The sequence below is a fragment of the Carassius auratus genome, unplaced genomic scaffold (assembly GCF_003368295.1).
Source record: "Carassius auratus strain Wakin unplaced genomic scaffold, ASM336829v1 scaf_tig00033558, whole genome shotgun sequence".
NCBI classification, from domain to species: domain Eukaryota; kingdom Metazoa; phylum Chordata; class Actinopteri; order Cypriniformes; family Cyprinidae; genus Carassius; species Carassius auratus.
Window position 1 is genome coordinate 13,639 of NW_020526091.1, and position 23,976 is coordinate 37,614.

A 23,976-nucleotide genomic window follows, 5' to 3' on the forward strand; every position below is an offset into this window, starting at 1 on the left:
CACTGACCAAGTTTGGTGTTGATCTGAATAAATATCTAGGAGGAGTTCGTTAAAGTACAACCCCTGAAAATGGCCAAAACAACACTAATTTTGCAGAGAAAATTCGAAATAACTGACTTCCTGTTGGGATTCGGATTTCGTACCAAGAGACTTTTTCGTAGATATTGGTGTGTTACATGTGTGTACCGATTTTTGTACATGTACGTGAAACATAGCTTGAGGCGTACTCCGTTTAAAGTGTATACGCACTCCGTTGAAAGTGTATAGGTGGCGCTATCGAGCCATTTTGCCACACTCGATGGAATATTGGCCTTCAGATCTGTTCAGGCCAGGACCCTTATCACACAAGTGAAGTTTGGGCAAGATCGGACATTTTATGCCTGAGTTATAACATCTTTTATTCCCATGGCGAGACATCGAACTTCATCACGGCGCCATGGACACACCTTTTAACAAAAACTCAAGATCTTCACAACTAAACATCACACAGGTATTTAGATTAGACTGACCACAAAAAAGACATTGATGTCATAAAATTTCTAGGAGTAGTTTGTCGCAGTGTAAAATATGTAACTTCCTGTTGCCAATAGGTGGCGCTATGACTATAACTGAATATTGGCATGTAGATCTGTTCAGGTCAAGAGTCTTATCCAACATGTGAAGTTTGGGGCAGATTGGACATTGTATGTCTGAGTTACAGCAACTTCCTTTTTCATGGCGAAACATCGAAATTTGTCAGGCCACCATGGACCCGCCCTTTAACGAAACCTCAAGTCCTTCGCAATTTATTATCGCAAAGGGCTTTAGATTACACTGACCAAGTTTGGTGTTGTTCTGAATAAATCTCTAGGAGGAGTTCGTTAAAGTACAACCCCTGAAAATGGCAAAAACAACACCAATTTTGAAGGGAAAATTCTAAATAACCGACTTCCTGTTGGGATCCGGATTTCGTACCAAGAGACTTTTTTGTAGGTATTGGAGTGTTACATGTGTATACCAATTTTTGTACATGTACGTGAAACATAGCTCGAGGCGCACTCCGTTGAAAGTGTACAGGTGGCGCTATAGAGCTGTTCTGCCACACCCGGTGGAATATTGGCCTGCAGATCTGTTCAGGCCAGGACTCTTATCACACATGTGAAGTTTGGGGAAGATCGGACATTTTATATCTGAGTTATAACATCTTTTATTCCCATGGCGAGACATCGAACTTCGTCGCGGCGCCATGAACAAGCCTTTTAACGAAAACTCAAGATCTTCACAACTGAACATCGTACAGGCCTTTAGATTAGACTGACCACAAAAAAGACATTGATGTCATAAAATTTCTAGGAGTAGTTCGTCGCAGCGTAAAATATGTCACTTCCTGTTGCCAATAGGTGGCGCTATGACTATAACTGAATATGGGCATGTCAATCTGTTCAGGTTCGGAGTCTCATCAAACATGTGAAGTTTGGGGCAGATTGGTCATTGTATGTGTGAGTTATAGGAACTTCATTTTTCATGGCGAATCATCGAAATTCGCCAGGCCGCCACGGACACGCCCTTCAACGAAAAGTCAGGATCTTCGCAATTTAACATCGCAAAGGCCTTTAGATTAGGCATACCAAATTTGGTGTTGATTTGAAGAACTCTCTAGGAGGAGTTCGTTAAAATACAACACATGGAAATGACAAAAATTACACAAAATATGCTCATAATATTAAAAATAACCGACTTCCTGTTGGGTTTAGAATTTCGCTCCAAGAGTCTTTTTTGTAGGTATTGGTGTGTTACATATGTGTGCCAATTTTCGTGCATGTACGTGAAACATAGCTGGAAGGCTGTTGATTTTCTTGGTATAGGTGGCGCTGTCGAGCCATTTTGCCACACCCTCTTCTGAATCCTATATCAGACGAAAATTTTCACCAGGTTTGACGAGTGTGCAAAGTTTCATGACTTTTTGAGCATGTTAAAGCCCTCAAAAATGCGATTCATTCGGGAGAAGAAGAAGAAGAAGAATAATAATAATAAAAAACAAAGCAGATACAAGAGGGTCCTCGCACCTCGGTGCTCGGGCCCTAACAACAGGTTGTCTAATGTGAAAACACCAAATAAGCTATAAATCAATGTATGTTTAAATTTAAAGTGAAGAGTCAAATTATGACTAAATTACATAACACTCACTCATAAATACCCAAATTTGCTGATACAGATCTGGTTTGTGGAGCATGTACATAGCTGCTAAATGAATAGCTCCTTTTGTGCGTGATGTTCTTTGTGTGATTTGGTGTGTAAGAGAGGACCACCTCTCTCTATCTTGACTTGTGCTGTGTAATCAGAGTGGCTGAATGCCTGACTGCATATCTGACAAATGTTATCTCATCCCACCTCAGTACTTCACCTAATATTTGCTTCAATTAGGGTCAGTTCCTGAGATACGGAGCAGCTGTGTGGGTGCGTATGAGAAACAGCCTTAATTCTACGATGTTCTCACATGCACATCCTTAACTGCATTTATATTTCACAATATGCATGCAGCACTTCTGCATTATAGTTGAACAGCTTGATTTAGATTTAGCTGTATGGGGTAGAATCTGACCTTATTCATTTTTAGGCACGATCTATTCATTCTGTCCTCAGAGGACACACAGGTCTGGGAATTAGCCACAGTATTAGGAAGGCACGCTGAGAGGTCATAGCATGACTGTGAGAATGTGTGAGGATGAATAGATAACCTCATTGTGTGCTGTGCCTATCCACTGGCCCTGTTCCCTCTACTATCATGCTGCTGTTAGATATTTGTAAGGATTGGGAAGAAGGTGATGAGGGCTCACAGAGGTCATAATCAATAGTATCAATCAACAAGTGACATGCTGCCCTGGTATTGATCACTACAAAGATGTAGAAAATGCAAGAATGGCAGAAGAATTTTCATTAGTAATGAATTAACACTGACTATATGCTACTAAGACAGGAACTTCACATCAAAGCTTGAAAATTTGCAGAACTTTAAGAGCCCTTCACACTGGTCTTTAAGGGTCTTTACACTGCTAATTCAGTCTGAATAATATATCAAAGTCAGGACAACATTACCACAATCTTTTATTTAAATAATGGAATTGAATCTAAAGTTCTTTCATGAAACTTCAGATGAGGTGGATAGGTTCTAAATCAATATGATACAATGACATCATTGGTTTCTTTTTGCATCAGCAGCCAATCAGCTTGCTGCTCAGGATTCAAATACTCCGCTAGTGCTTGCTGTAGTAGTTGCAGTGCACTTCAGAAGTAGCAATGGGAAGTTCAGATCATTTTACCGACTCAGTCCTATGAGTCTTGTTAAATATGCAAAATCTTTTTCATTCTGAGTCATTTCGTTCATTTTTATAAAAAAAATGTTATTAAAATGTTATGTGTTACTTTCCTTGCATGTCTACTAGTACTTATGCAAACGTTGATCACACTACACACAATACAAAACTATAATGCTATAAGAAACTGAAAAGATTAATTCATTGTGGATCTTCAGTCTATGATTAGTTCCCCTCACCTCTTATCTGACAAGTCTTTGGGTTTGAGTCGTTCTTTCATCACGTGTCAGCCCCATAATCTTTAACCATAGACTGTATAAAAGGCTTTAACCTATAATTTGTTCTTTTTTTTTATCACGCGCCGTGACAGCATTAGATAGAGAATTTAATTTAAACGCTTCCTTACAAACGGGTGCATAGTTATAATTACCATCATCATCATCATCATAATCATCATTATTATATTTATTATTTACTCTTACAGTTACTGGGTTTCTAGTCTCTAATTGTAGCTTTTTACTTCTTACAGTTTATAAATGTGTTTCTGCCATGATGGTTATTTTCCATTGGTTATTTTGTTCAAAATGGAAGAATTATTCAAGAAAGACCCATCACTATTCAGAAACTCTCCACCTTCCCCAGCTCCACCTGTCTACTACTACAGGGTGATTTTTATGTATGTTATGGGGATTATTTCATATATGTCACATTTTGTTTCATACCCGACTGTTCATTCATCAATTGCTTCCTCACTGTTTTTGTGGCAGAAAAGACTGCTCTAATCAAATTCTAAATCCTATAATTGATAATTGTTATATATATCAAGTACCTTCATTGTACTTATCTACGTTTTTGTAGCTACTAGCAAAACTTGACATGCTACATTTTTAAAGAAGCTTCTGCAACATTGCTACAAGGCCCTGACTCATAGATTGAATTAAACAAAGTAAACAGAAGAGAGGTAAAGAGGAAAAAGGGATGGAGTAGAGTGGGCAGAGGCAAGTCCTGAGGTCCTTAATCATACCTGTTTGACACTCAGAGATTTAGACTATTAAGCAGCGCAGCAGCCATATCGACTGCCCATGTTACACATTAACTTTCCTCTCTCAGTTAGGGAGACAAGCAAACATGGCATACAGAGATAGTACAACTAGACATCTTGTTGTCTTCTCCCACCACAGTCTCTTACTCTTTTTGAAATCCCCTAAAGGTTGTGAAATCATCAAGACATGGCTCAATTGTTAGGCTGAAGGCATGACATTTTGGCTGTGAGCTGGTGTTTGTCGTTTGGCTTGCTGGCTTATCAGGACAGATCATGGCCAGTAAGATATTGAGGCGGCTTTATTGATCAGTCCCAGACATGGGAGGGTTGGGAGAATAAAAGACCGGATGATGTGAATGAAGATGCACAACGGTGGCCATAGGGCAGGAATGTCCCCTGAATTTGATTTCATATGGAAAGTGTCTGGATGACTTTAATAGAGGGCCCACTTGAATTTCTAAGCTGTTTATTGTGGACTTTGGTTATTAATGGTCATTTACCGTTTAATAATTTAAATGTAAGGTCCCTGTGAATAATTAATACACAAAAGTTCTGGATCAGATAATTCCAAGTTGGAGAAAGAAAAAAAACAACACCCCTTTGCCGCAAGATAAAGTGCAGCAAACAGGAAATGTGAAATAGTTTACAGTATGCTATTTTGAAGTAAAGCATGATAACCTTGGGACACATAGGAGCAATCTTGACTGCAGTAAATCAAACATATCAGTGGGCTGTTCTTGGAGGCTGATAAACCACAATTAGGGCAGTAATTTCCACGTGTGCGTGTGATGGATGGAGCCAGGCAGTCTTTTGAACACCCTAGACAGACACATTCATACACAGACTTGAATGGAGACACTTGACGGTTTAATATCCACATAAATCTCTGTCAGACATTTCCAAAGACCTTCAGTCCTGATCACAAGTCTGTGAAGGTGAGCAGTTACTTAGTGTTTATCAGGTGTTATACCATGTGTGAATCACCATGGAAAATAAACAGTGATGCTGGTTCATTTAGTAAAATTAACCAGATGGAAATAGGAGAAATAGGCTTTATTCTGACAAATTTGCATATATCCATTTTAGAATCAATGATAAATAGAAAATATATGAAAATAAAACATATATATTGAAACCATATAAAGTAAAAAAGGAAGCAATACGACCTATAAAAAAATAATTAATAATTTTTTATTATTTAAATGTGTTTTCTATACACCCCCGACGTTTTTTATGTATTCTTGTTCATTTAATTTAATTTAATATCAGATTGATGGCTTTTAATGATAGCAATAATAAAAACATAATCGTTGAGGGCCTGACACGACGTCATGTGTCTGTGACGTATAAAGGTAGCTCTATTCAAATCAGACCAGGCCGACTTGTGAGAGCGCAACAATACAATTAGTGAGTCAAAAGCATTAAATTATTCGTAGTGTATGTTTCATTATTAAAAATAATAATAATACATGAAAAAATAATATTCAAGGTAATAGGAAATATGATATTTTCACGCCGTTGTTTTTGTCGCTATAGTTGCAGCTATGTAGTTCTCAATGTGCGCAGTTGGTATGTTCCACTCACAATAAAATGGAGCTTAATCGAATTCCGCTGTTGTGGGCCGAGCACCGACCTGCCAACAACTGATAGTAGCTGTTAATAATCGGCTAGCATGGGTGAAAGACTTAAACGTCCGAATAAACATTTAATTTGTTCTTTCGCTGAATGTAAAGCGACGTTTTCCAAGGTGTGGAAGTTTGAAGCACATTACTGCACACACACGGGACTGGTGAGTGACGGCAATCAATAACTTAATCTTGTCTGGGCTCTAGATAACCAAGTAATGGTCATATTAGTACGAGTAAGAGTTTATATTTATATATAATTCATCAGAAGCCCTTTGCTTGTGGAGACTGCGAGAAGAGCTTTTCCACCCGTTACCAGCTCACCAGACATCAACTGAGCCACAGCGGAGAGAAACCCTACCTGTGAGTCAACACACACACAATCACTACTGGTTTACTTGAACTTGCAGGGCACACGAGTTGTTTTTACTCCACTTATCTATATGATTTATTTTCCGGTTTTATTGTGTGGGGTTTTTTTTTTTTTTTTTTTTTTTTTTATAAAAATGTTTCCTCCCAAGTTTAAGTTCTGTAGTAGTGTGGATTCTACTACTTTCGTTCTGTAGTAGTTACACAGAACGAAAGACTCGTTCTGTGTAACATTGTTATGCCAGTGTGTGGCGAAAAATTTACTTTAAGTGTAAGTGATCTGAATCTTCATTTGAATCATTTCAAGCAACCAATTCACTTCTGACTCGAATGTAAAACTATCACGCTCTCTCCTTGTAGAGCTAGTAAGCAGCCCTGAGAGTATTTGTTGAAACCCAAAAGGTTGTCTAGCTAGGTAGCTCCCTAGGATTTTACATGTAGTCATACTTTACCCTAACAATGCCAAATTTGTGCACTTTTTTTTTTAAATGGTACAGTTGCTCAGTCAGCGGGTGTTCAGATGCATTTTCAACGCCTGGCACCTTGAGGACCCATGTTGCTCACGTTCACCACCAAACCGAGAGCTGTTATGTGGTGAGTCACTTGAATGATTGAAGTTTCTCAAAGTGGTATTATCCATCCATTCCGTTGTTTAAATGTCTTTGCAATATTTTGTAGTGCAACTATCAAGACTGTGGAAAGGAGTTCCGTAAGAAGAAGCAACGGAAACTTCACACCTGTGAGCATACAGAGGAGTTGCCCTTTGAGTAAGTGTTGCTTTAAGATCTTATGTGCTTTGTTTGGCGGCTCTTATTTATGACCGGTTACTCGTGCATTTATTCTAATAGATGTGACATTGAGGGATGCAATAACAAATTTGCATCCTCTAAAGCTCTAAAAGGACACTGGAAGAGGCATGAAGGTAATGTGCGTTCATCAGGCAGAAACCTAGATTTCACATCTCCAAACAATCCAGTTTGAGATCTAATTTATTTTAGATGCGTAACTTTCCCTCCTAAATGTTAGGTTACCCATGTGACGAGCAGTACTGTAACTTCAAAGGAAAAACTTGGTCCGAGTATCATAAGCACAAAAAGACTGCACACCGAGGTATGTGCTCCGTCACTTTGATTGAATTTGAATGCAAGTTGTAAAGTTCCTTTGCTTAATCCTATTGTTTACAGTAACCCTGCCTTGTGATCAATGCAAGAAGATCTTCCACGATGCCTGGTTTTTGCAGAAGCACAAAAAGTCGGTTCATTCTGGGGAGCGGCGTGAGTTTAAATGCATTCAAGAAGGCTGTGAAAAGAGCTACACCACAAACTTCAACCTCCAGAACCATATTCTGGTCTTCCATGAAAGGAAGCATGACTTCACCTGCACTTTTGCAGGCTGTGGTAAAGCCTTTGCTATGGAGGTCAGATTTATTTTGAGTCCGTATTTGAAGTTCATAAAGCCCCCCCACCCCCACCCCATTGCTAAAGTTGCGTTCCCTTTCTCGCAGGTAAGTCTGGAAAGACACTTTGTGGTCCATGACCCTCAGAGGACAAAACCACAGGTAAACTTGTGACCGTTATTTTCAGTATTTGTCTCAATACATGTATTATTGGAGATGCTAATCTAAATCCTCTCTTACAGAAGCCAAAAGTCAAGCAGCGTAAGTGCAAGACGACTCCATCCAAAACGAAGTTGTCGGATGCTGCTCAACTATCGAAGCGTCTGCAAAATGTGTCCTTGAACAAGACCGCTTCAAAGACGCCATTGCCTTAATTTTTTTTTTTTTTTTTTTTTTTTTTGATGGAACCGTACCCTTTGTCCCATACTTAAGTTTTGTTCAGTTTATCAACTTGACACATTCAGTTTGGATCACTTTTTTTTCAAAATAAATGGTCACTTCTGCAACTTTGGTTTTGTGGTGAATAAAGTTCATTATGGTGGAAAAAGAAGTGACCGTTCATGTTAACTAGTCAACCCTTGAACTTTGACGTCAAGGGCAGTTGTCGAATCTCTGAAGCACTTTATACTTCAGTTACAGAAAGTTCCCTGAAAGTTTGAGTTAAAACTGTTCACTGCAGGAGTGATTTTAAAAACAAAAAACCTATGCTGAAAGTAGACTAGTGAGTTTGTTCGCTCACAGGAGGCTAAATGGGACTACGGAGGTTGTCAAGGACATTAATCGTCATTATGTGAAACCGAAAAACTTCTCTACCCACTAGTCTGTTGTGACCGGGCATTGTATATAAAAGGAAAAGGCTTTAAAAATTCACAAGGTGGTATAATCGGTGTAATTTATGCTGTAGAAAAAAACATGAGAACCCTGAGCTTGTGTGAACCACAGACCTTATTTCAGACTTTTGACAAATCTTCTGATTTCAGGACAATATAACCAGAAGTGTGAAAATATTAACTCATAATGCATAATCCCTGCAGCACTCAATTTCATGCTTTTAAACACCTTTTAAATGTATTGAAATGATACTTTTAGAATATAATTTGTGCAGTATGTATTTCATATTTTTAGTATGTGCATATGGATACATTTGTAAAGTGTTTTTTTTTTCACCTTGCCAGATGGTGCAGCAATTGCATTTACCGGCGTGAGCAAATGGGGACATGCTTAACCAGCCAAACCTTGAACTGTTGCCCAAAGATGGTAGCAAATGCTAAAATCCTCCATGAGATATTACAGCTGATCTCTTCAAAGATTTTCTAAAAGCATTTTTAGGATGGTAAATATTTATCCCGTACTTTTATCTCTAGAGAGCTTGGAACTTATGAACATTAGACTTCTCCAAGATTATTGTAGCAAAAAGACTGGATCAAATCTGATTATAAGTGGATCTAGAAATCATTTTTGCGCATCAACTGAGGCTTAACTCTTGTATCCTCACTGGGAAAGATTTATTAAACAGCTGTGCACATTCATCCATTCATACTTGCACGCATACACCTTTGTTTGGTCTCTCTTTAACACAAACATTCACAAACATAGATCACATTTAGAGTTAACATGTATATAAAACCTCCGGTAGAGTGGACTGCTGATCAGCATGGTGAGGGGAGACCTTAAGGCTGCTCTCCAGAGGGGGGGTTGCCTCATGGGCGTGGCAGGTTTTCTAAGGCCTGGTTTATTCAGCATCAAGTAAAAGCATTCGATTTTCCGAGACTCTGGCTTTGACAGTATGGTGCCTCCGTGGCAGAGAGTAGAACACACAGGACCATTAGAACACACAGATATGAGCGCTGTCTGAGGTGAGGCATGGTGTCCTGGCAGGGTTAGATCAGGCTTCCTGGCCAGGACACGACGGTGAGCGCTACCCTGCTCCGCTGCTCCTTCAGCATGGGCACCAGGGCGGAATGACTCATGCCAGCCGTGGACAGACCGTTTACAGCCACTATCATATCACCACACCTGAATGGGAAACGAAACCACGCGATCATGGGGATCCAATGCTAAAGATTCACAGTTTCAAGGAATCAACCAAAACAATCAGTTAAAAGAACAATTCACTCTGAGCTATCGGTTTGTTAAGTGACTCACCAGCTCACTGAATTGGATGGTTACTGAATTAAGATCTGACCACAAGTACCATTAATGTGTTTTATGAGACTTAAATCAATCCAAATATTGATTGGCTTTTAAAAGTAAATGAGTGTTTAAAGTTGCTATGTTTATCTTTATATAAAAATAACTTAGAGACTTGTTTCTGTCTACCGGTTGTTAATTGGATGGAAGTGGATTTTCAAAAAGCTTTACTGTAATAATATTTTTTTTAATAAAAAATAAATTACAAATAAAAATTATACACATTATTATTATTATACATATTTGATGAATATTATAATAATACAATAAATTATATGAATTTATTAATTGTTAATTAATATATTCATTAAATAATAATTGTAATTAAATATGTTAGAAAAAATAGTAGTGATTTTGTTTAGTATATACAAAAGAATAATCTTTTATGCAACACTGATGGCCAGAGATGTAAGCTTGTTTTGAAACATTTTAATCAAGGTAATGCTGAAAGTGCTGTCTCATCTAGTCATGAAGCATTAGGTCATTGTTTATTGTTTATTTTGTTGTGCTTGCTCACTTTAGACGGCCATCGTAGTAAGCGGGTGTTCCAAGGACGATGGTCTTGATAAAGAACGCCTGGTTGCTGTGGTTCTCCTCATAACCTCCAACAATGCTGAAGCCCCAGCTGCCAGGGTGACCTCTGCGGAGGACGATCTCATGACTGCTATGCAGGTAGCTGTGACAGAGAACCAGAAAGACAGAGAACGGTATGGATAAACAAGTGAGCATCTTCAAAAAATCAGGAGCACAAAAGGAAAAACACAGAAAAACAGATGCATGTTGGTAAGAGATATCTGTAAATGGAGGATTTGGCACAATGACAGGAAGGGAGAAGGAAACAGAAGGGTGCCAAAGCAAAGGGGACGGATGATGAAGGACAGAAGGGAGGGCAGAGTAAAAAAGGAGGGAGTGAGACTGGACTGAATGACCTGAGACTGGGCTAAAATGGGCTAGAAGCAAGTTATCTCCATATGTACGCTTCATCTGATAATCTGCAGCTGTTGATGTTTACATCACGACACAGCCATAATCCCCTCGTGGGTTAGCACCTATAAAGCTGCTGATCCGAAACACATCAACAATACAGATTTTTTACTGTGTGCAAGTCATCAAAATAGCTGCATTCTCCCTTCAAAGCTGTTTCCACTCAGATTCGGATGGGGAGAAAAGTAGGTGAACCTGGCATGATGGTAGTCTTGGCCAGAATGCTTTGACTATTTGAGGGTTATTTGGATCAGTGCTCAGCAAGGTGAGAATGCTATTTTAAGCCTCCCAGTGGAGTTCATAGAGAGCCATTTGGACTCTTCCAAAAGTACACCCACTTTAATAGCCCTGTGTCGCTTTTTTCATTCATCAAACCTTCTCCCAAGAGAAATTCTACAAAATCTGATTGCATGCAACCTTACCTGGGAAGTCCAAGCCACATGACCCATGAAGGCGACCAGCTTGCGTCATAGTCGTTTTCGTGCGGAGGGAGAAGTTCTTCGTCCGGGCCTGGTTCTTCAACTGTGTTCACCTCTAGTGCCCTCAGCTGGACAGAGCAGGATGCGGCACTGGACTTCAGAGTGCCCACTGCCTCGCTGTGGCTCAGATAGGTCAAATCTTGACCATTAATACTCAACAATACATCCCCTGAGCAATGAGAGACAACAAAGACACTTAGAGACATTAAGACAGTGTGAGTATATTAAGAGTGTATTAAGAAAGTGAACAGGTTCAATGTTGAAGTCATGTTGATGGTAGGTCCACAAACATGCTTAAGCTTGGGTCAAGATTATCTAGATACTAATTTAAGGGAAAAAAAGGGTTTATGTAAGTTACCATGTTTGATCCGTCCATCACGTGACAGGCAGCCATGGGGCTGGACACTTGTGACAAAGATCGGCAGCTCTCCGCTCTTGCTGCCCCGTCCCCCTGCCACCGTCATACCCAGAGACTCATGCGGTTCCTTCTTCACAGTGATGTGTTTCTCCTTACAGGTCACACACTGGGAGAGATCCTACAAAACACAAGCATCAAATCCAAATTGGTCTCAGATGTAGAGAAGGAAAAAGGGAAGCCCATTTCTAAATTGACACTCTGATCGGCTCTCAGTAGAGTGCTGTTTATCTTCCCAAAGGGAGCCGCTCTAATCCAACTCCGTAATTGATCTCATAATAGATTCAACAAGGAGTAATTAAGGTTGTGGTCTGAACTCATGGAAAAATTGGAAGCTACCCAGATGCTTCAGAAATAGGGCTCCCTAATTACGTTTCCACGATGCTAAAATAGATTCTGCAACACACACAGACTTGCTCTTGCTCTTGGCTGTAGGCATTTGTACTCACTCTTTGGGTGGAAGACCTGGCAAGGTGCAGACTTGGGACGGGGCTTGGGGTCGCAGTGCAGGGAAGCGGCGGAATGTGTTCATGGCTCCAAACGTCCCTGGTCAAGGTGGAGCCTATGTGCACGGCCATAGTCTGCTTGCTGGACCGGCTAATCAGCAGATTGACTCTTTCTCCACTAGCCTAGAAGATGACAGTAGGCGGTCTGTATAAATACCTAATACTCTTATATTGAGTGCCGAGGTGGCTTTATATCCAGCAAAGACAGTCTGCTGCCTGCCAGTGCTATTCCTAATAATGTTTTAGCTGCTCTTTCTCGGTGTGATCGGGGCAGCCAGATGGGAGAAAGCAGCTCACGTAGACATAAAGATACTATCAATCACATTACCTTCTGAGCAGGGCAGCACAGACGGTGTCCTAATGTCCCAAACAGGCACTGAGATTCAGCACAGATGACAATAGCTGTATTATTATGAGAATGTTTATTAGAGGAAACTAGATGATAGAAACTGTGAGTGGTGTTGCTGGAGCAAAAGTCACCATCACACTGGAGTGGTTGTCAGAATAACTATATGATTGCAAGGGTGTTACTGAATGGTTTTCTAAGCTCTAGATATGGCTGAAGCCCTCTTTCAGTGTAAGTCTATGGATGTTTTCATCCAAATTTAAGAATGCAGAATATATTGGTAATCATATTGGTTAAATATTAGACATTTTCGGATCATATCACCTAATTATTAAAACGTGCAATCCATGTGTTAATTTAAATAGAGATAAAATAAGATATAAATATCACATGAAAAAACTTGAACTTACAAAATCTAAACTGAAAATTAGAAATGTAAAACTAAAATGAATAAAGTGAAATAAAATAAAATATTTTTTTTTATAGAAAATAAATAATTTAAATGATAAGAAAACAAATAAGTGAAGCTGTGAATATAAATATTAAGCTAATTCAAAATATTAATAGATTATATAGTAGTACATAAATGCTAATAAAAATAACATCGATTAGATTACTTTTGCCATCATCTATTCCTCAATTAGTGTTTAACAACATGCTGAAATAAATTAAACATATAAATAAATATAAATAAATTAGAAAATAACAAGATGACTACACTTAACAGACATAATAAAACTACATTTATGAAAATGAATTAATTAAACAGATTAGTAAATACTATAAAACTTAAACAATACTACAATAACACTAAAATGACGTAAAGGTAATTAAATTTTTTTTCTTTGTTGTCATCTATTGCTAATCTATTGCTATAGTTAATGTTTAACAACACTGATAATTGAATAAAACTGTTAAATGTAAATTTTATCAAATCTCAAAATGAATATCTACATTTCATACTTTATAATGCTGTGATGCTTAAATTCACTTTTAGTGTTTTATTTTTCATTTAGTATAGATATCTATATATATATTATAAGACATATTTTAAGATCAGCCATTTATCAGCTAGCAAAAGTCTACTAGCGTCCTTATCTTGACCTGAGCTGCCCCACACACATGCTTTCTCTCTACCTGTATAATCTGAGCTGCTTGCTCAGGCGTGCCATGTCTCAGGTCATGCTCGTTGACGGCCAGCACTCTGTCGTTGCTGCAAAGTCGTCCGTCTTTAGCGGCTAACCCTCCCTCCAGCAAGTCCAGGATAAACACACCCGCTTCATCTGTGCGCCGCACCAGCTTGATCCCCAGCTGCTCTGATGATTCCCGCTTGTGCAGGGTGATGCGTATGCTGGCAGGGCTGCCCTTGGGCGTAGCAGTCGCCACAGGTGGCCTGGCAGAACAGCGGCGCTCTCTCAGAACCGTCAACTGCAGGATGGTGCATGGACGGGCCAGGGTAGAGCGAGCAAAGTGATGGGGCACGTTACTGATGTCCACGTTGTTCACCTGCACACAAATGAGAAATTAATGGTTTAGACTTACGTGCAAAGGTCTTGTGTGAGTAGCTGCAATTAGCTGTTAGTGACAAAGTGATTTTTTTCGTGTTTTATATTTTTGATTAAAAAAAAGCTATTTAGTTTTGGTGTATTATAGTTTTACTTCATTTGTTATTAATTATTTAATGTACACTACTGCTCACAATGCAAAATATTTTTTTTATGTTTTTTACCAAAAGGAAGTAATATAATGAAAACAGTAATATCGTGAAACATTACAATTTAAAATGTGAAGTGAAGTGACATTCAGCCAAGTATGGTGACCCATACTCAGAATTTGTGCTCTGCATTTAACCCATCCGAAATGCACACACACAGAGCAGTGAACACACACACACACACACACACTGTGAGCACACACCCGGAGCAGTGGGCAGCCATTTATGCTGCGGCGCCCGGGGAGCAGTTGGGGGTTCGATGCCTTGCTCAAGGGCACCTCAGTCGTGGTATTGAAGGTGGAGAGAGAGCTGTTAATGCACTACCCCCACCCACAATTCCATCCGGCCCGAGAATAGAACCCACAACCCTTCGATTGGGAGTCCAACCTCTAACCATTAGGCCACGACTTCCCCAATGTATCTTATTTCTGTGAATTTTCAGTGTCACTTGGATGATCCTTCAGAAATCATGATAATATTCTGATTTGCTGCTTAAGAAACATTTCTTATCAGTGCTGAAAATGGTTGTGCTGCTTAATATATTAGGTGAAACCATGACACCTTTCTTTCAGGATGCTCAGATTAATATATAAAGTTCAAAAGAACAGAATTTATTTGAACAAAATAAATAAATAAATAAATATATATATATATATATATATATATATATATATATATATAATATTTAATTTAAAGGGATACACACACACACACACACACGTGTATATATATATATGTATATATATATATATATATGTGTGTGTATGTGTGTGTGTGTGTGTGTGTGTGTGTGTGCGCGTGTGTAAATGTCTTTATTGTCACCCTTAAAGGGATATTCCTCCCAAAAAGGTTGTCATTAATCACTTACCCCCATGTCGTTCCAAACCCTAAAAAGCTTTGTTCGTCTTCGGAACACAGTTTAAGTTAATTTGGATTAAAAACAGGGAGGCTTGAGACTGTTCCATTAACTGCCAAATAAATAACAGTGTCAAGGTCCAGGAAAGTATGAAAAGAATCGTCAGAATAGTCCATCTGCCGTCAGTGATTCAATCATGACGTTATGAAGCGATGAGAATACTTTTTGTGCACGAAGAAAACTATAATAACTTTTTTCAACAATTTCTCTACTCTGTGTCTCTCCAAATCAGCGTTGCGCCATTTTGACAAAAGTGCTCTTCTGTATCAGCTGCGCCACATGGATACGTTTTTTACGTGTATTGACGCTTTGGTTTGAAAGCAAACAACGCATTGGTGCAGCGCGGAGCATTCGCCATTTGCGTACAAAAAGTATTCTTGTTGCTTCATCACTGATGGCAGATGGACTTTTCTGACGATGCTTTTCATACTTTCCTGGACCTTGACACTGTTATTTATTTGGCAGTCTATGGGACAGTCTCAAGCCTCCAGGTTTAGATCCAAAATATCTTAAACCGTGTTCGAAGACGAACAAAGCTTCTACGGGTTTGGAATGACATGGGGTTAAGTGATTAATGACAAAATATTAATTTTTGAGTGGAGTAACCCTTTCATCAATTAAATACATCCTTGCTGAATAAAAGTATTAACTTCTATAAAAACAACAACAAAATGTTTGATAAATCTCTTAATAGTAAAATATACAATTCTGTCTAATTAATATATATAGATGCAATTTAAATAAAATTATATAATCTCAGTGGTTCAATCTAAAACAATTATACCATTAAAAAGGAGAGACGTTCATTTTTCAAAATCTTGTTTCAATGCATGAAGCTTAAAATGTATTTCTGGGTCAAAATGATAGAGTAGGTCATTATTTTGGTGAATGTCAGTTTGAAGAATGCTGTTCTGCATCTATTCATGCAGATAGTGATTCTGAAGCCACTTTTCATTAGAGCTCTTTAGAGAATGATTAAAGTATCAGGGCTGGTCTGTAAATAGCAGTGAAATGCCTTTTTTAATCGGGTGGTTATTTTGGAACAGCAACAACAGTACCTGAAGTATTTGGTCACCAGCCAGCAGCCGTCCGTCTCGAGCTATAACACCGTCACGGTACACCTCCTGTATTACCACATTTATCAGGGGGGTCTCGTTTCCACCAACAATACTTATGCCCAGCTCTGTGTAGGGGTTCGCACGATGGACTTCAATAGTTGTGATTTCTCCCTCAGGTAGAGATGGGAGTTTCACACATCCTGAAGAACAAGACGTATGGATCCCAAACAAAGATATCGAAGGTATTTAAAGGTATAGTTCACCCCAAAATGTTATCATAGTTCAACCAAAAATGTTATCATCATTTATTCACCATCGTTGCGTTCCAAACCTGTATTAGTTTCTTTCTTATGGTGAACATAAAAGAAGATATTTTGAAGAATGCGGGTAATTGAAGAGTTTATTGTCCCCATTGACTTCCATAGTAGGGAAAGAAATACTATGGAAGTCAATGGGGAAGACAGTTTGGCTTTTCAAAATATCTTCAACATAAGAAAGAAACAAATTTACTCAAGGTTTGAAATGACATGAGGGTGAGTAAATGACAACATTTTTGGGTGAACTATTCCTTTAAGAAACAAAGTGGTTTAGTCTAGGACTGTGTGAAATAATCATACCTTCTTCAGCAGAAAGAGGCAGAGTTTCAACAAAGTCCCATCCTGAAGAGGCAGAACTGCCAGTGCGGAGAAGATGAATGCACGGGTTGCTGAGAGGACGCTTTACACGAGGAGGAGCGCACTCTAATCCATGGACACCTTTGAGGGACAAAAAGACAGCTGAAAATATACATTTCACTCCATAAAACATGTAAGTCACCACAGAGTACTATGTTAGCTTAGCAACATGTGCTAATTAAATCCCTAAAAGAATAAACTATAAAAAAAAGTATTGACAAAAACTGGTCCATTTGATTAAAATTGACTATTTAACTTGTATATGCTATGTATTTTTTTTATGTACTATGTTGTATTATTTGTTTATTGTCTTAGGTTTGCAATATGTGCTAATGCAAGTCTCTATTGGAATTAACTGTGAGAAACCAAGTTCAAGTGAGTTGAGCAATTTGCTAAATGCTAATTCATATCATGAAATTAGTACTGTAGTTACTATCAAGACATGGGTGGGGGGCCAAAAAATACATAAATAAATAAATTGTATTATTTTCAATGGAATTTTAAGTTAAAGGAATTAAAATATTAAAGGATTTAAGAGGATTGAGGGAATAAACAAAGAGGCAAAGAAAGGAAAATAGTAAAAAATATTTTGTAATGCATATGAACTATTTGCATACACATGTAAATTATATGCCAATTATATATATTAATATATATATATATATATATATATATATATATATATATATATATATAAATTAATATATATATAATTTAATATTAAATAATATTTATATTATTTTTCAAATATGCACACAATCACTCTTGATCATATGCCTACTATACTAAAAATGGCTCTCTTAATGTTTTTGGTCTCATAAATAAGCTGATTTAAGTTAAAAACAGTTAAATTTCACAAAAAATGCAATGCTTTTCATCATTGAATATAACTTATGTTGTGTAATATTTCTATTATTAAAGAGTTGTCAAATATTAAATATTTAGCTACTTCTTACATTTTTATAAGTTAAATGTCGAATCAAATTCAGTTTCTGTGTCCAATAAAGACCCATTGTCTTTGATTTGATTGGCCAATTCAAACATTTTAACGTTGATAAGCACTGTTAATCTGCTGAGGCAGACCACCCTAAATATTTTATCCCAACAATACAGAGCACAATGTGTCATGGAGTGCATATACCATACCATATACTATATCTGATTACTGGCAGTCGCGGCCCTGCTTATAGGGTACTCACTATCTTCAGTGCTTTCTTCAAAGGCAGGGTTGTCTACACCAGGCTCTTCTGTCCATGTAGGAACATTGTTGCATGCGGTGGATCCAGCAGGTGGTGACGGGGTACTCTCCTTCATCTCAGTCTGGGGGGATCTTGGAGGATTGGTCGCCGTGACCTTGTCCTCACTTCCTTCCATCCGTGTCCGCTCCAGCTTTGTTCGCTGACTGTGTGTTCCAGGACACCTAGACCCACACACATAGATGCAAACATACAAACACAATAAATGAAATATTCGGGAGTCTAGGTACACATAGGTCTGGTTGAAATGAAATGGAAGACAAAGGCAAGAAAAAGGAAGCAAAGTACATTGAGAAACCTTGCACTACACATCCTCAGGACAGATGCTATTCCAGGAACCTACAGTAAAGTCAAGGTCCTGATATTGTATTCCCAAACAGTGCACAGTCTAGTGCAGTGTTTTTTTTTACTTATATATTATGATAAAGTGTATTTAGTAAAATTTTGGATAAATATTTTTATCAGTTTTAATTATACATATTTAGTATTTTTATTATTATTTTTTGGCAATTTCATTAGTTTTTGTTTGGATTATTTGTATTATTTTATTTCAATTAACGAAAACCATTTTTTTTTTTGTTTGTTTGTTTTACTTTTAGTTAACTATAACAACACTGGTCCAGTGAATCTATGGGATCTTTCTTTGCCTTTGAGCTTGGAAGATTTCAGCATTTCACTAACATGACTGTCATATAATTAACAGCGCTAATTAAATACTCTACGCATCAGTGGGAACAAAGACCTGTAGGATAGTATTACATGCTGAGGTCTCATAGTACAACAAGAAAGCACCAGATTGTCAACACTGCTAAGAGAAGACGGCTAATTCTGGAAGTAACTCTCAGCATTCTCTTAGGAAGGTGTTAGCGTCTTTTTAAGCTTAATCTTCTTGGGTCATCTTCCATTAAGAGATAAATAAAACATTCTTGAAAATAAGAGTAAATTATGGAGTATATATGATGACAAAACTTTAATAACTTCCATTTTCCTAGCTTATTTGTCCTGTGATTTGTGAGCTAACTCGGCTTTGAACTATTCAACTCACATTTGGCTTCAGACTCTACACCAAACCCTCAGAAGGCCAAGACCTTCAGATTTCCCAAAGGCACCATTCAATCCTATCTTGTGCACCAGATTCTTAAAATTTATACCACTCCTTGCCACCTCTTAGTCCAAAATACCGTACTGGACTCTCTAAATCACCATAGCTCTGGGTTGCCCTGGGCAGTCTCACAGAAGAAGTGGTTGAAAAGGTTTCTAGAGTTGAAGTTTCCCAGCATGGCTGAAGAGAATATGAAACTGCTGCTCTCCAGTGCATTACACAGGACCGACTAATCTCCCATCACATGACAAAGGGGCAAATAATCCCCAGATAGGAAGTCAGATCAAGCCTGGCAGGCTCCACTCACAAGAAAGTGACTCCAAAAGTCACTGGAGCCTTTTTCTGCTAAACTTCATTGTCTTACTCTAACAGACACCTGAGTATGATTATTGTTGCTACAGCATGTTCTGACTCAGAAGCCCCTCAGACATGTGGTAATGCTAAAGTTAAATAGCTGTATTCTGCATGTTGATGAGGTATATTTTGGATTTACTCATAATGGTATACCCAAAATGTGTGTAGGTAATATTCTGTTTGAAAAATGAGCAGTGCATCCCAACTGAGAATTAAAAACAACAACTAGGTAACACTTTCTGGAAGTTCTACTACTAATAATTGAATTTTCATTTATCTGAGTTTGAGATGGTCTAAGGGGCATTCATAGGCTTGCAAATGCAGGAGAACGGATGTTCAAGCTCACTGGATGTACACTCCATTACAAGTTCAAGTTTGGTCAACTACTCATGTATTCATGTGACCATTAGAAGAATGATACATCATATTGTGACCTTTTAGCTGAATTAAAAGACAAACTTGGAAACTAGTACAGGTTTGCAACATTGCAGGAGCAGAGTGCACTGTATAAGTTTTAATTTTATATTATATAAGTATTATTATTGTTTTTTTTACGTTTTTAAAAAAGGTGCCACATACCCTGTCCTGTAGTGTCCAAACAAATTTTGCATGCTCGAAGTCTAACAAGACCATTTCTTTAGTTGAGGAACAGACAAAAAGATCTCCAATCTGATTGGCTGATTGGCACATTATTTTATCATTCTGCCTGAAAACAAATTTGAGATCGCAGGCTGGTACAATGAACATATACTGAAGTTCTAAGTCTGACTCTAAATTTCACTTTAAGACCTCAACATGTTTTTTCTGGCTTAACTGTTGGATTTGAGGCCACCTTTATGTTTGTGTATCTTCAAACATTGACAAAAATGTTCATATCTCAACACAAGAAAGAATACCATTCCTGTCCGTTCTGTTCCTTTTTTTAAAAAAAATTTTATGAGCCAAATATAGTTGGTTGCTTTACAAGCCAGTCAGATTACTTCTTGTTTAACTGGGTTGTTCTTGACTGCAAAGGCAACAAGATTTTTTGCTTACAGTCCACAGTCTTATGTTAAATATGTAATGATTACTTGTATGTTTACACATTTGGCATGCTTATATCAAGCATTTTCTAGGAATCAAACCCATGAGTTTGACTTTGCTAGTGTTATGTTCTACTGTTTGAACTATACTGTAAAAAATGGGTTTTCACAGTTGTAAATAAAACTATTTATTTAAAGCGATAGTAATTAATGAATTACTCGTCTTCAGGTCATTCCAAAGATGTAAGGCCTTTGTTAATCTTCGGGACACAAATGAGATATTTTTGATGAAATCCTAAAAGTTTCTGACCCTGCATAGACAGCAGTATAACTGAAATGTTGCATGCATGCATAACACAAACAGCAGTAAAAAATGTGTTAAAATAGTCAATGTGACATCAGTGACATCAGTAATTTTATGAAGTTACGAGAATCCATTTGGAGCATAAAGAAAACAAAAATAATGACTTTATTCAGCAATTCTTCTCTGCGCCAACATTCTCGAGGGTATGACGCATGCGTGTGATGCTGCTCATGTAGCACACGCATGTGCTGTGCCTTGTTTATGAGCAGAGGAATGCACATGCATGGCATCATGAAGGGCTGTGGACTGTGACACAGAAGAAAAGAATTGTAGAATAAAGTCATTTTTTTTTTGTTTTCTTTGCACACAAAATGTGTACATGTAGCTTCGCAAAATAAATGCTGAACCACTGATTTTAACATGGACTATTTTGTTGATGTTCTTAGTATGTTTCTGGACCTTGAACATGGTAGTTCCCTTGCTGTCTATAAAGAGTCAGAAAGCTCTTGGATTTCATAACAATATCTTAATTTTGGTTCTGAAGATGAACGAAGGCTTTACAGGTTTGGAATGACATGAGGGTGAGTAATGAATGACAGAATTTAAATTTTTGGGTGAACTTTCCCTTTAAGAACATTTTTACAATAAAACACTTTTCCAGTTTCTCCTACACTTCTACACTAAATGTTTTACTGCATAAGAATACAATCATAATATGTTTATTTTTTACAGATTTTGCATTTGATATTAAAAAGTGTGAATATTCATGAGTATTTTACCTGTGTTTGAGATGTGCCTCCAGGTCACAGCGTGGCATGCTGAGAGAGCAAGAAGGCGTCAGCGGACAGGTGACCGACAGCTTATCCAGCAGCTTGTGTACCAGAATGCTTGAGCGCCGACAGACCTGCAGCTGCAGATGCGCGCGGTCCAGCGGACAAAAGTCCCGTTCCTGCAGAAAAGCTGCGCAGGCAGCGGGCACAGAAGGTGTGGCCACACGGTGTATCCAGGGGCTGAACTAACGGCTGAAGGCAGATGTGGCACACCAAATCATCATCCACTTCCAGACGATAGTTATAAAGGTGGTTCTCCCAGGTGCGGTGAATCTGTCCACATTCAGAGCAAAGGGCCTCCAGAAGAGCTTCGCTCACCATGCCCGGGTCCACTCCCTCTCCCAGACTGCCCATTGTGCTCGGCTTCGGCTACACAAACACACTGAGTGGCTCGGTTACGGGGGCGTCAGAGGCTGTGCGACTCCGGCAGGGGACGGCCACCCCTGGTAGACGGTGTTACATCACCCTGAAGGAGAAGAAGTGAGGTAACTGTTCAGAATGAGAGAACGTGTTTGTGTGTGCGCCATGTGTTGTGAGGATGAGATTATGTTGCAGGGCAGTGTGGGTTTACTCCTGCACATTAATCTGACAGTGTAATCTCTTGCTCTCTCGCCTGGAGCAATCTTTCCATCCCGCCAGAGAGAGATTTATTTTGGATTGGGGCAGGGATTGCAGAGTCAAGAGGTTTTGATGTGAAGTGAGAATGGGGGCAAGGGAAGAGGACAAAAATAGATACTGTATAAGATTTTAATGATAACAAACCCAGATTGGTGGGGGTGGGTGCAAACTCATCTGAGTCATTAAATTACACAAATATTAATCAAAACCTAACAGATTATAATTAAAAATCATTCCTCTGAAGGCCCTGTTTCTAATTTTGATACACTGCAGATTTGATACATTGTCAATTCAAACCTGACTTTCTTTCTTCAGTGAAAGAGTATTTTTTCAGTATAACTAAGGTGAATGACTGGGCTCCAAAAAGCACCATAAAGGAAACATAAAACTGATATGTGTGCTGTACTTCAAATCATACACTGGTTTAGAAGTTATTTTTCACAGAAAATCTTGACATCCGCGTTAGCTGAATAAAATAGTCATACAGGAGTGAACAAGCATGAAGGTCAGTAAATATGACAGAATTTTTATTTGCCTGTGAGCTAGACCAGGGGTTTTCAAACTGGGGTCTGTGAAAAACATCTAGAGAAAATAAATCAATAAATAAAATATGACATAAATAAATAAACAATACATTTAACAGTACATTACTAAGATGTAGTGAGCAGGCAAACAAAACAGACCGTAGTCAGTAGTCAGGCTAGCACTGTATTTAATTTTTGACAAGAACGAAAACGAGGCTGTAAGGGATAGAAGTACTGTCATGGCCACAAGTTCTGGCAGTGATAGAAATTTTGCTGTTTAAGCTGTTGTGGGTTTCATTCACATTGTTTCTAGATTATTGTGTAGAGTGTTCAAATGCATTTTAAATAATTGCTAAAAGCTTCAATGGCCAAAAAATGACCAAAATTTTCACACACACACACACACACAAAAATGAATTTCACTGTTTTTTAACCTTACACAAAATGACCAGACATGAACTGGCTAATCAGATCAGCAGCACAAGTGAAAGTGTGAATGATTACAAATCAGGTGAAATCACTATCATACTAATTAGAACCCGAGAGCAGAGTAATTGCTATAAAAAGAGGAAAAAGCACTTCCAATCATTGTGTTCTTGTTAGCAAAGGTTACCTCCAAAGAAACATGTACAGCCATCATCGCTTTGCATCCAAATGGCCTCACACGTAAGGAAATTGCTACGAAAAATATTGCACCTGAATGAACCATTTACCGGATCATTAAGAACTTCAAGTAGAGCGGATGACTGCAGTGAAGAAGTCTTCAGGACGTCCCAGAGTGTCCAGCAAGCACCAGGACCGTCTCCTCGTGAGGAGTCATGTCACCAGCAGTGCAGAGCTTGCACAGGAAGGGCAGCAGGTTGGTGTGAGAGCATCTGCACACACAGTGAGGCCAAGACTTTTGGACAACTGCCTGGTGTCAAGTAGGGCAGCAAAGAAGACCCTTATCTCCAAGAAAA

The 23,976-nt window shown here is 38.4% G+C and overlaps 2 protein-coding genes across 2 annotated transcripts; one reads left to right on the top strand and one right to left on the bottom strand.

Annotated features, from left to right (window-relative positions):
* Nucleotides 1-5,871: 5,871 nt before the first annotated feature.
* Nucleotides 5,872-8,662, top strand: LOC113081278 (transcription factor IIIA-like). Its single transcript, XM_026253351.1, has 9 exons — nucleotides 5,872-6,124; nucleotides 6,229-6,323; nucleotides 6,827-6,923; nucleotides 7,008-7,096; nucleotides 7,178-7,251; nucleotides 7,356-7,439; nucleotides 7,514-7,746; nucleotides 7,834-7,887; nucleotides 7,968-8,662. Exons 1-9 carry the CDS (start codon nucleotides 6,008-6,010, stop codon nucleotides 8,097-8,099), a joined length of 975 nt encoding a protein of 324 aa, XP_026109136.1. The 5' UTR covers nucleotides 5,872-6,007; the 3' UTR covers nucleotides 8,100-8,662.
* Nucleotides 8,663-8,882: 220 nt separating this feature from the next.
* LOC113081277 (ligand of Numb protein X 2-like) lies at nucleotides 8,883-22,309 on the bottom strand. Its single transcript, XM_026253350.1, is given in 11 exon segments — nucleotides 8,883-9,741; nucleotides 10,433-10,591; nucleotides 11,322-11,547; nucleotides 11,737-11,914; nucleotides 12,243-12,422; nucleotides 13,783-14,151; nucleotides 16,334-16,533; nucleotides 16,951-17,088; nucleotides 18,207-18,427; nucleotides 21,825-22,003; nucleotides 22,005-22,309. Coding segments are annotated over 11 exon segments (2,211 nt in total). The 5' UTR covers nucleotides 22,230-22,309; the 3' UTR covers nucleotides 8,883-9,605.
* Between the last annotated feature and the right edge of the window lie 1,667 nt (nucleotides 22,310-23,976).